The sequence below is a fragment of the Emiliania huxleyi genome, assembly GCF_000372725.1.
Source record: "Emiliania huxleyi CCMP1516 unplaced genomic scaffold EMIHUscaffold_3, whole genome shotgun sequence".
Classification (NCBI taxonomy): Eukaryota; Haptophyta; order Isochrysidales; family Noelaerhabdaceae; genus Emiliania; species Emiliania huxleyi.
This window is the reverse complement of record NW_005199770.1, coordinates 1,814,289-1,826,592: the sequence shown is the minus strand read 5'-3', so window position 1 is coordinate 1,826,592 and position 12,304 is coordinate 1,814,289. Positions and strand designations below refer to the sequence as shown.

General features: G+C 66.2%; 2 protein-coding genes across 2 annotated transcripts; both read right to left on the bottom strand.

The window, feature by feature from the left end:
* Window positions 1-1,675: 1,675 nt before the first annotated feature.
* On the bottom strand, window positions 1,676-2,803 carry EMIHUDRAFT_432150 (hypothetical protein). The gene has a single exon (XM_005775425.1). The coding sequence runs from the start codon at window positions 2,677-2,679 to the stop codon at window positions 1,837-1,839; it is 843 nt and encodes a 280-aa protein (XP_005775482.1). The 5' UTR covers window positions 2,680-2,803; the 3' UTR covers window positions 1,676-1,836.
* Window positions 2,804-9,395: 6,592 nt separating this feature from the next.
* EMIHUDRAFT_432147 (hypothetical protein) lies at window positions 9,396-10,339 on the bottom strand (the record flags this gene model as incomplete). Its single annotated transcript, XM_005775424.1, has 3 exons — window positions 10,041-10,339; window positions 9,545-9,961; window positions 9,396-9,478 (listed from the first exon to the last, which is right to left on the bottom strand). Coding segments are annotated over exons 1-3 (771 nt in total), but the record flags the coding sequence as incomplete, so codon positions are not given.
* Window positions 10,340-12,304: the final 1,965 nt, after the last annotated feature.

The window sequence follows — 12,304 nt, the reverse complement described above, 5'->3', positions numbered from 1 at the left end:
CAAGACGGCGCCGCGCTCGCTGGCGCTCGACGACTGTAGATCGCACGCCGCATACGATGCGGGCATGTTGCATTCACAACGAGGTTCACCCCACTCGCTGTCCTCGCGGCGGTTCCAGCCAGCGGCGGGGCGGCAAGGCGGGCCCGCCTTCCCGCCTGCGCCAGCCCACCCACGACAAGGAGAATGCGATCCGCTATCCGCTTGCGAACGGGAAGGTGAGGCTGCAAGCCTAGTAGACCAGGTATGGCGTGCGAGATCTCCGTGGCAACACCCACATCTCCCCACCGCCCTTCCCCTGCCGTTAGGGGATGTACTACATTAAGCGCGACAAGCTGGCGGCCGGCGTCGGCTGCGCGAACACTCGCAATGACGTCGACAAGCGCACGCCGGAGCCGCTGGGAGGCGGGTTCCGCCACCTCGTGGTCCACTGCCGGCGGGGCGAGAAGTACGACACGTACGTCGGCCGCAAATGTGCAGGTGCTCCAGCCGGATGCGACGGCGGCTGGGGCAATCCGCTCCGGATGACCAGAAGCGACTCGGGTGAGCGCACCCGGGTGATCGCCGGCTACCGAGCGTGGCTTGCAGGTCGCCCGGAGCTGGTCGCACGGGCACGCTCTGAGCTCCGTGGCAAGGTGACGCTCGGAAGCTTGCTAAGTGCCTCGCCGTCCTCGCGGGAGTCGCTTAGGCAGCTCCCGTGGTGTACCTGTGTTAGTGCCAGTGCGCGCCAGTCCCGTGCCCAGTGTTGGGCCATTGCCACCTCCCTTCCGCGCCACCACAACTGGAGTCGCAGCGGTTTCGAGGCGTGGGCGCCGGGGCCGTGAGTAGGCAAGGCGTGAGCGAGGCGGCGAGGAGCCGAGGAGGAGCACTAGCCGTGGGCTTCACCGCTGGCGACACGCTAGAGCTTAAACGGGGCATAGGGGGTGCGCAGCGCCCCAAAATCCACGAGTGTGGGATTTTCGCGCAAAAGCTTGACTCTGAAAAGCTCGCATATCCCTGCGGTGAGCGCTGTGGTCGCCGCAGACTGGCTCCGACTTGAAAAACAGCAAGCTAAATTTCGGCGGCTAAAAAGCAAAGGACGGGCGCTTTTTTTTCGGCAAAGCAAAGTTGGAGTAACGGCGACCGCGTCGCCACAATGCCAGTCGCCTGTCGAGCAGCCTTGGCGGCGCGTATGCGCCGCAGGGTTGACCGACAGCCGCGCGCCTCGAGCCTCTCGCTCCACTCGCGGCACGACGCGCCCTGTGTGGACCGTCACCGCCCGTCTTGCCACTTGCGTCCACCCATACCGCGTTGGTGTCCCAGTCGTTGGTCGGACTGTGTGTTTTGCCTTTCTATCAATCAATCGGGGTCTAGGAATGTTTAATGACAATAAGGAAGCGCTGGACCAGTCAGCAGCTTGGGACGACAGGAAGACGCACACACCTCCATCCACACCGCCCAGAACGCCGCAGACTTGGGCAATATGACAAGTGCGCGCCGCAGGCGAAGAGACAAATTGAACGGGGCTCCTGTTCACAGCCTTGTTATTGAGAAGAAAATACGTCCTATGGCGCTGAGAGGTTGAGGTGCGAGCCCTGGAGGCCCTGGGGATGGGGTGAGACTACCCGCTTCACACTCGTGTGTGGGCCCTTTCTCGGGGATGCGCCTACGGCGCGCCGTGGTTTTTAGATTTTCGCGGAAATCCCCGCTTGGCGTGGTTTACGCAACAGGCTGTATGGAGGGGTGTGGTTTCTCGCTGCACGCCAGATAAGCAAGAAAGCACACTTGCATCCCCCCCCCCCCCCCTCCCTGCGGGCCAGGGTCGTTCGCTATCGGCTTAGCGTTCTGTTCGTGGCCCTTTCATGCTTGCGATGCCCAGACATACAGCTTGCAAACAGTGAGGCCATCGGCGGCGTTGTTGCGGAGGAAGAGGTACCGGCCGCGCGCATTGATCGTGAAGTAAAACGGCGAGTTCGAGTCGACGCGCACCCCGCTACGAACCATAGTGCTGGGTGTCCCAACAGTGCCGTACGAGCTTCCCAAGTAAATGTCGACGTCGTGCAAGCGTTCGGTGGCTACGTCGCGGTTGAGCATGCGGATGTATCCGACATAGCGATCCGCGCCGAGGTCGACGCCCCACCATCGGGAGGACGTGAAGTGGCCACAGGCGCCCCAGTTGAGGCTGCCCGTGGTGTCCGCGAAGATGTTGTCGTCCACTGGCGCCTGCTTGTCATGCTCACCGTTTCCCTGGTAGGTGGTGGCCGTACGCAGATCGAGCATTGCTAGAGTCGGCGATGCCCAGACATATAGCTTGCAGACAGTGAGGCCATCGGCGGCGTTGTTGCGGAGGAAGAGGTACCGGCCGCGCGCATTGATCGTGAAGTAAAACGGCGAGTTCGAGTCGACGCGCACCCCGCTACGAACCATAGTGCTGGGTGTCCCAACAGTGCCGTACGAGCTTCCCAAGTAAATGTCGACGTCGTGCAAGCGTTCGGTGGCTACGTCGCGGTTGAGCATGCGGATGTATCCGACATAGCGATCCGCGCCGAGGTCGACGCCCCACCATCGGGAGGACGTGAAGTGGCCACAGGCGCCCCAGTTGAGGCTGCCCGTGGTGTCCGCGAAGATGTTGTCGTCCACTGGCGCCTGCTTGTCATACTCACCGTTTCCCTGGTAGGTGGTGGCCGTACGCAGATCGAGCATTGCTAGAGTCGGCCGCGTTTGCGCTAGAGGCGGCGTTTGCACGTAGACGTCGAGCTCGCGATTCCAGGAGCTGCCGGAACTGTATGAATCGTAGCAGCATCCCCCGACATTCCCCGCCCCCAAGCTGCCCCAGAAGGTGAGGTACACGCGGTTGTCCGCGCCGCCGTAGGCCTCCCGCGGCCACCCCTCCCTCGACCCGCCCTTGTGCCCGCCCGACGCCGGTGGTGTGACCCAGTTTCCGTTCGGGTCAAGCCAGTCGTGGCACCCAGATCCTTCCATCATTTGGCAGAAGGTGCACCCGGCGGATGGCCGCACGTAGTCAGCGACCGAGCCCTGCAGGGGTGGTGGTGTGTGGTGTGTGGTGTGGGTGTGTGGTGTGTGGTGGGGTGGGGGGGGTGGGGGGGGAAGGGTGGGGAGGCGAGCACCATGACAATCTGGGCGATAGTGGCTCGGTCATAGTTCTTGCAGTCGCGAGTGAAGTCGTTGCCGTTCGAGTTAGGGATGCCAGACGCTGAGCTATATGACGGATTGCCGTAGCTACCCACGTGTGCGAAGTGGGTCCATGGAGGTGCATCAATTTTGGGCTTCGCAATGAACTTCCTCTGCGCCCCGCCCGATGCTGCGTCAAACGAGATCTTCTCGACGTGGGCCGTCCGGAGCATGTACCTTCCGTAGGGGTGCTCCTCGCCCTGCCCTGGGTAGTCAGAAGGGCCGAGGTAGCTGTCCCACGATACGCCGGACGGGCACACCGATAGCGTGCCGGCCGCTTCATACGTCAAGCAGCCCACGCAGAGGTCGAGTAGACTCGCGCTCGTGCCCATTTCCCACCCGACGCGCAGGCTAATCTGAGGGTACGGCGCGTAGAGCCAGAAGCCAAGGGCGGCATACCCGTTGGCGGTCGAGCCCGATGAGACGGGAACGGCGACCTGGCTGTCAGAGTACTCGACGTACGGCGTCAGGCTCGTGTGCAGACGCTGGCACTGGAAGGAGGGGGCCGCGTTGACGGCGGCGGTGACGCAGGCCGAGGCATCGGTGCCGCCCATGACCTCCCACCTCGCGGCTGCCTCTCCATACAGAGTGATTGACGTGGCGATGTGGGCGGCCAGCCGCAGCTCGATCTCCACCCAGCAGCCAACTTTGGCAGAGAGTGAGGCCGCGACCCCGCCCGACACCGAATACTCCAGCTGTGAGTTGTCGACGGTCGTCAGCTGCCAAGCATCGATGTTTGGTGACAGCTGGCTCTGCTCTAGTCCCTGCTGGTCCGTGTTGACCTCCCACTCCCTGTCGTACTTGACGAGCAAGTTTGCTGTACCGGCGGCTTCGAAGGTCGCGTGTACTGCGAGCGGAAGCCGCAGCCTGACGCGGGCGTCGATTTCAAAGGTCAGGACCGCTCCATACGGAGAAACAGGGATGGTCTTGCCATATGCGATGTCGACCGGCTTTCCGAACTTCTCAAGGAGGTCAATCTCTCTCGCTTCGTCCAATGCGGCCGCCGCCTCTGCCTGAATCTCGATGCCCGCCTCGATCGAGAAGGCGAGTCTGAGCTTTCCCAGCGAGGGAGGCAGCGCTTCAGTCGGCTCTCGCCCCTCGAGGGCGCTGAGCAGGTACGGAGGAGCGCCCTCATAGCACTCGAAAATGGTTCCTCGATAGCTGCGGGTGTCGCGAGCGACGCACCCGCTGCCGGCCGGACACGTGATTGCATTGCCGCAATTCCAGCCGTTTACATTTAATGCGCTGTTCCGCGGCCCCGCCGCATTGCCTTGCCTGGGCTCGGACTTGCAGATGGCGCAGCCCGGATTAATGTTTGAGCTGCCCTCGCACGTAGCGTGGCAAGTGCTGGACACGATTGTGTCCAGACGGCGTCCACGGGCGTCATGCTCCGCGACTAGCCGGCGGCGGGACGCCTCCTCCTGCTCCTCGACAAGCCGCTTTGCGACGGCATCGACGATCCGATCCTGGGTCATGTTGAGAGCCGCCGCAGTCGCATGAGCAACCAACCGCTGAGAGAAGGAGTCGCTCGTTCCATTTCGCTTCGCCGCGTGCAGCGCAGCAGTGAGTCGGCGGTGGCCGCCGCTCACTTGCTCCACAGCTGCGCCGGCAATGTCGCGAATGACGGAGTGCTTGACCGGCGCTGCATTGAGCTGCCGCCGGCAAGTCGAGGTGAGGAATTCGCGAGCGGGCCCGTTGATGTTCTTCTCTGCCCATTCCTGCGCTGTATTCGTGAGGAAACTGCCGAGCCCGTCGCAATCGACTTGCGCGTCCTTCACCTGGGCGCAAGCTCTGAGCGTAGCCTTGCCGCTCACCGTCAGCTGCGCGGCGTCGCCATGTGAGATCGAGAAGAGTTCAACCATCTCGTCATCCGACGGGTTGAGCGCGTCTGGGAAGCACTGCCCAGAAGGCTCGACGCACAGTTTGCCCATCTCCCGCAATGCGTCCGCCACGGGTGTCGCGATGTTGCTGCAGAGAAAGTTGCCGAGGGGATTGATGATGTGGTCGATAACGGCGTCGACGACGACGTCGACGAGCATTGCCGCAACCTGTCCCAGCTGACAGGCGACAAATTCCAAGCCCTCCTCGATCAGGTCCCCCAGCTGGCTGACGACGCCGGCAATCTCGTCGCCCAAGTCCTCAAACGCGCCTCCGATCTCCCTGCCGATATTTTCAAAGGCTCTTCCGATGTCGTTCCAAAAGAGCCGCCGTCCATGAGAGAGCCGACGGCGCGTATCGTTTGTTCCCGAGACCACCTCGGAGCTGATGTTGACGATCACCTCAAACAGGCCCCTGCCTCTGTAGCCCAGCTCATTCACGGCGAACGTGATGGCGTCGCTGGCGGTGCCGTTGGCGATAAGGCCCGACCTTGGCGTCGATAGGAGCCACTTGACCGTGCTCGTGTCGCCTGAGTTGAGCGGGATGAGCGACGCAATCATCTCGTCCTCGAGGCCCTCCTCAAACAGCGCAACCGCAATCACGCCTGGGAAGGCCTCGTCCGTCGTGGTGAGGAGAACCATCTTGATGAACCTGGGAGGGACGCACGGGAGGGAGGCTTCTGGCCGAGCTGGGGACGGGGCGCAGGAAGGGGCGGGACGGGGCGCAGGAAGGGGGGGGAGGTGGGGGGGGGGGGGGGGACAGCTGAGCCGGGCGAGAGGCGCGGCGAGCGCACATGGAGTACTCCGCCAGGTCGCTCTGGGGATCATCCACGAGCACCCACTTTGCGCCCTCGGTGGAAGGCGTATTGGGAATGACGGCGGCAACGTGGAGGTTGCGCGTCATGTACCCTTTGATGCCGAATGCAAACGACTGCCCATCCGATGGCAGGGTAAAGTAGATCTGATTGAGTGCCCCAAGATGCCGGCTAGTGTACGCCAGGATCATTCTCGCCATGACATCGGACGGGGACTCGAAAACGTACTCGGCGAGCTCCGTCTTGACGGTCTGCCCGTTTGGCGTGGTGATGTGATTGTCCCCATTCGTGGTGGCAAAGGTCTTGACCGCCGCGCCGCCCGCGTCGACGAGAACGCCGAAGCTGTCGGTCGCCGCCGCCGTCGCCACCGCGCCACCGTTGGCGTCGACGAGCACGGTCGTCGTCGCGTTCGGGTCGCCGTGCCACTCCGTGGCCGCCTCGTCCGACTCGACATCGGGGGCAACAAGGGGCGCGAGAGCAAACTCGGCGCTGCCGGTCCTGAGCACCTCGCCGTTGTCGGCGGAGACCAAGAAGTTGTTGGTCGTGACCTTGGTGTCCTTTGCCAGGAAGGCCGCGGTCAGCGACGAGGCGAACGTGGTGCCAAAGAGCAGCACGAGGAGCAGCACCGCCACGAAGAACGCCTTCTTGTACCGGTCGGCCGCCTTCTTGTGCCGGTCGGCCTGCATCTTGTGCTGGTCGGCCCGCACCAGCGCCTCCTTCTTCTCCGCCGCCTCCTTCCTCAGGTCTTGCACGAGCTGAACCAGCTCGGCAGCGTCCAGCCGGTTGTCCTTGTTCCGGTCCAGCGCTCGCAGCCGTTGAAGGCCAGATCCTTCGGCGGTGATATCATCGAGGCTGATACTCGGTCGGCTAGTCCTGCCAGATGCCTCGTCATTACCCAGAGTCGACGGCTTGTCGGCGTCGACGGGCTCCGGCGGCGAGGGCGGCGCCGAGACTGGGTCGGCCGGCGACGCAGGGCGGGCCTTGGGGAGCACACGCCGCCGGTCCGCGGCGAGCAGCGCGAGGATGGCGACGCCCTGGGTGACCACCACGACGGTAAGAACGACCACCACGACGATAAGAACGCACGTCGACGTCGACATCCCATCCGTGAGCCGCGAAATGGCGCTCGACGAGGAGAAGCCCTCGGGCGCCGCCGCTGCGCCTGGGAGGCAGGCCGCGGCGAGGCCGAGACAGACGGCAGGGGCCCGCACCGTGCCGCGAGCCTCGACTCCGCTCCCCACGGGCAGCCAGGAGGCACCGTAGGCGACAGCGAGGAGGAGGAGGACGAGGGCGGGGGGGAGGAGCGAGAAGCAGCTGCCGAGCGAGGACGCCGCCCCCGCGATGGCAGAGCCAGAGGAGGCTGCAGATCGCACCTTGAATGCGCCAACGACGGTGACCAACCCGCCGGAGACGGTGGCCAAGCAGAGAAGAATGCCGAAGCGGCGGGCCTTTGAGTTGCGGCGCCACATCACCGTGCCAATGACGGCCAAGGCGGCGACCGCGGCGGCGACCTGCAGCGGACCCGCCGCGAGCCACGAGAAGGCGCTCGCGAAGAAGCCGGCAGGCGCCGCCGCCGCGCCGGTGAGGCACGCCGTGGCGGCGCCCGCGAGGCAGGTGGCCCACGCCGCGCCGCGAGCCCCCTTTCCGCTCGCCGCGGTCGGCCAGGAGGCGACGCAAGCGATGGCGAGGAGGATGAGCACGAGGGCGGGCATGAGAAGCGGCGAGCAGCTCACGAGCGAGGACGCCTTGGAGGCGACGGCGGGCGAGAAGGCCGAGGACGCCGCCGAGGCGACGCCGGATGAGAAGGCCGAGGACGCCGAGGCGACGGCAGACGAGAAGGCCGAGGCCACCGCCGTCGGGCTAGGCACGGCGGGCGCGCAGTGGCCAAAGGCTGGCATGCAGACGAGGAGCAGCCACCGGAGAGCGCCCGCGGCCTTTGTGTAGCCGCCCTGCACGCAGTTGGCCGCCGCCTTGAGGGCGGCGCGACCGCCGGCGCCGCACGTGCCAGCGCCGGCGCCGCACGTGCCAGCGGCGAATGGCGCCTTGCCGGACGTGGTCTGCGGCTCGCGGCGCCGGTCCGGCGACTTGCAAGGCGGCGTCTGCGGCCCGCCGCGCGGCTTCGGTCGCCGGTGCGTGCCGCGGCCGCGGCCCTTTGCCTTGCCAGACTTGCGCCTGCCCTTTGCCTTGCCAAACTTGGGGTTGTTGCGGCAGCGCCTTGCCTTGCGCCGGCACTTCCCCGAGCGCCGCGACTGCAGGTCCGCCCACTTCTCCCGTTGCTCGGCAATGAGATCGAGCGCGGCCTTCGCCTTCTTGAGCCGCCCCTCCCAGTGCTCGCGCTCCTTGGCGACCTCGGCCTCAGCCTGCCCCGCGCCCGCGACCGCGCCAAGGGGCTTGGGCGCCACGGGCGCAATGCCGCCGGAGGTGGGGACTCCCGGCGACGGCGACTTCTTGCCGTCGGCGGGCGTAGCCTGGTAGACGACGCTCTCGCCCAGCCGGCGGACTGCAGCCTCGACGCCGTCCACGTAGCCCGGTCCGGAGCCGCTGCGGGCCGACGCGGGCCCGCTCTTCCCCGCCGCGTTCGGCGTGGGCAGGCCCGGGTAGCAGGTGGTGTCCTGCACGCGCGATAGGGGCACACGGGAAGGGAGATTATTACCGGTGGGAGAGCGAGGAGAGTGCCAGGAGAGAATGCTGCTGCGCGCTCACCACCGCTGGGTCGGGCGTGTTGGAAACGGTCTTGGCCGGCTTTTCGACCTCCTTGGCAGCCTCCTCGGCGACGGCCTCCTCGGCGACGGCCTCCTCGGCGACGGGCGCCTCCTGGGAGGCGGACACCTCGGCGGCGGCGGGCTTGATGGTCGCCTCCTCGGTGGCGGACTCCTCGGCGACGACGGGCTCCTCGAAGGCGGCCTCCTCGGCGACGGCGGCCTCCTCGGTGGCGACCGACTTGGTGGAGGACTCCTCGGCGACGACGGCCTCCTCGGAGGCGGCCTCCTCGGCGGCGGGGGCCTCCTCGGTGGCGGCGGACTTGGTGGCGGCCTCCTCGGCGGCGCACTCCTCGGCGGCGGTCTCCTCGGCGGCGGCGGACTTGGCGGCGGCCTCCTCGGTGGCGGCCTCCTCGGTGGCGGCCTCCTCCTTCACGGCCACCTTCTTGCGCGCCAGCAGCCCGCGCGAGACGCGCTGCATGATCTTCGCAGCGCGCGGCTCCGCCAACCCGATCTCGACGCTGGTCAGAAACACCGGCTTGGAGGCGTAGAAGCTGTCCTCCACGACCATTGACCGGTCGGCCCACTCCTGCGGGGAACACGGGAGAGAGAATACGGGTGGGTGGAAGGCTAGGAGTGCCAGGAGAGAACGCTGCGGCGCGCTCACCGTTGGGTCGGGCGTGTTGGAAACGGTCTTGGCCGGCTTCTCGACCTCCTTGGCAGCCTCCTCGGCGACGGCCTCCTCGGCGACGGGCGCCTCCTCGGCGACTGCCTCCGCGGCGGCGGACACCTCGGCGGCGGCGGACTTGATGGTCGCCTCCTCGGTGGCGGACTCCTCGGCGACGACGGCCTCCTCGGAGGCGGCCTCCTCGGTGGCGACCTCCTCCTTCACAACGACGTCGTTCTTGATGCCGAGCGCCTGGGTGAGGGAGAATGCGCACGTGTTCGGAGAGACCGGAGGGACGATGACGATCCTGGCGTGCACCTCGGCTATGATGAGGCGCGAAGGCGGCGACGACCACGCCAGAATGAGGGAGGCGAAGGCCTCGGACTCTCTCGCCATGGCCACAAGCCCCGCCAAAACCCGCTTGATCTGCTTGCGGCGGTTTTTCTTCCTCCACGACTTCGACTCGTCGTCCTCCACCTCAACGTGCCGCTTGTCGGGCGGGTTGGAAACGGTCTTGGCCGGTGCCGGCTTCTCGATCTCCTTGGCAGCCTCCTCGGCGACGGCCTCCTCGGCGACGGGCGCCTCCTCGGCGACGGGCGCCGCGGCGGCGGACACCGCGGACTTGATGGTCGCCTCCTCGGTGGCGGACTCCTCGGCGACGACGGCCTCCTCGGAGGCAGCCTCCTGAGTGGCGGCCTCCTCCGTCACAACGACGTCGTTGTTGACGCCGCACGCCTGCGCGAGGGAGAAGCGTAAATGTTTGGAGACGGGGACACCGCAGGGACAATGCTGATCCTGGCGTAAAAGTGCGCACCTCAGCTCCGAGCGAAGGCGGCAGCGTCAGGCTCGCGCGGCGGCGCTGATGCCACTCCTCATACTCCGCACGGGAAGCGAAGTAGCCACCGACCTTGACGGAAGCTGTTGGCCCGAGCTCGGTCTGAACCTGGGCCCCCTCCGCGAAACAAAAGCTGATTGGCACCTTTGCGAGGCTCCGATGGAACACGTGGGGATTGTCGAACCAGACGCCCTTTGTTGATCTCACAACCAAGAAAGCCGACTCGCCCTCGCCCTCATTGAAGTCGACCATGTAGCGCCTCTCGGCGCGCGTCCTGCAGAGCAGAGAGAATGGGGGCCGCCCGTGAGAGGGGTGAGGCAAGGCGCCTGCATTGGTCGGAACAGCTATGCGCATGTGTGGGGTCTGAAATGAGAGGAGAGTGACGGGGGACAAAGCTCGGACGTTGAGCCTGCGGAGGGCGGCGTCACGAGGGAGCGGGCTAAAGTTCATGTCGGGCGAGTGTTGCAGGCGACGAGGGCCAGAGAATAAAGAGAGGCCTTGCGGGCGAGGGCGAGGGCGAGGGTGGCGGCAGTGTGTGTGTGGGGGGGGGGGGGGAGGCAGGAAGGGAGGGGCTGCGGCGGCGGCAGTGTCGTCGGCAGGGCGGCGAAGGCATCAATGGCGGCGGTGAAGGCTGCGGCGGCAAATTGCGCGGCGGAGGCGGCGGCACAACGGCGGCGGTGGCCCGGAAGTGGCAGTAACGAAGCGGCGGTGGGCGAATCGTCGTTCATAGCCTGGCCGCAGTAGTCAGGCACGCACGGCGACACGTCGTTCATTGCCTGGCCGCAGTACTCAGGCACGCACGGCGACACGTCGGTCATTGCCTGGCCGCAGTAGTCAGGCACGACGACACGTCGGTCATCGCCTGGCCGCAGTAGTCAGGCACGGCGACACATCGGTCATTCCTGGCCGCAGTACTCAGGCACGCACGGCGACACGTCGGTCATTGCCTGGCCGCAGTAGTCAGGCACGGCGACACGTCGGTCATTGCCTGGCCGCAGTAGTCAGGCACGGCGACACGTCGGTCATTGCCTGGCCGCAGTAGTCAGGCACGGCGACACGTCGGTCATTGCCTGGCCGCAGTAGTCAGGCACGGCGACACGTCGGTCATCGCCTGGCCGCAGTAGTCAGGCACGCACGGCGACACGTCGGTCATCGCCTGGCCGCAGTAGTCAGGCGCGGCGACACGTCGGTCATCGCCTGGCCGCAGTAGTCAGGCACGGCGACACGTCGGTCATTGCCTGGCCGCAGTAGTCAGGCACGGCGACACGTCGGTCATTGCCTGGCCGCAGTAGTCAGGCACGCACGGCGACACGTCGGTCATCGCCTGGCCGCAGTAGTCAGGCACGGCGACACGTCGGTCATTGCCTGGCCGCAGTAGTCAGGCACGGCGACACGTCGGTCATCGCCTGGCCGCAGTACTCAGGCACGGCGACACGTCGGTCATTGCCTGGCCGCAGTAGTCAGGCACGGCGACACGTCGGTCATTGCCTGGCCGCAGTAGTCAGGCACGGCGACACGTCGGTCATCGCCTGGCCGCAGTAGTCAGGCACGCACGGCGACACGTCGGTCATCGCCTGGCCGCAGTAGTCAGGCGCGGCGACACGTCGGTCATTGCCTGGCCGCAGTAGTCAGGCACGCACGGCGACGCGTCGGTCATTCCTGGCCGCAGTACTCAGGCGCGGCGACACATCGGTAATTGCCGGGCCGCAGTAGTCAGGCACGGCGACACGTCGGTCATTGCCTGGCCGCAGTAGTCAGGCACGCACGGCGACACGTCGGTCATTGCCTGGCCGCAGTACTCAGGCGCGGCGACACGTCGTTCATTGCCTGGCCGCAGTAGTCAGGCGCGGCGACACGTCGGTCATTGCCTGGCCGCAGTAGTCAGGCACGGCGACACGTCGGTCATTGCCTGGCCGGAGTAGTCAGGCACGGCGACACGTCGGTCATTGCCTGGCCGCAGTAGTCAGGCACGGCGACACGTCGTTCATTGCCTGGCCGCAGTACTCAGGCACGCACGGCGACACGTCGGTCATTGCCTGGCCGCAGTAGTCAGGCACGGCGACACGTCGTTCATTGCCTGGCCGCAGTAGTCAGGCGCGGCGACACGTCGGTCATTGCCTGGCCGCAGTACTCAGGCGCGGCGACACGTCGGTCATTGCCTGGCCGCAGTACTCAGGCGCGGCGACACGTCGGTCATTGCCTGGCCGCAGTACTCAGGCACGCACGGCGACACGTCGGTCATT

Bases quoted from the DNA above. Each gene is read 5' to 3' on its own strand.
- EMIHUDRAFT_432150 (XM_005775425.1), bottom strand. From the start codon at position 2,679: ATGCTCGATCTGCGTACGGCCACCACCTACCAGGGAAACGGTGAGTAT.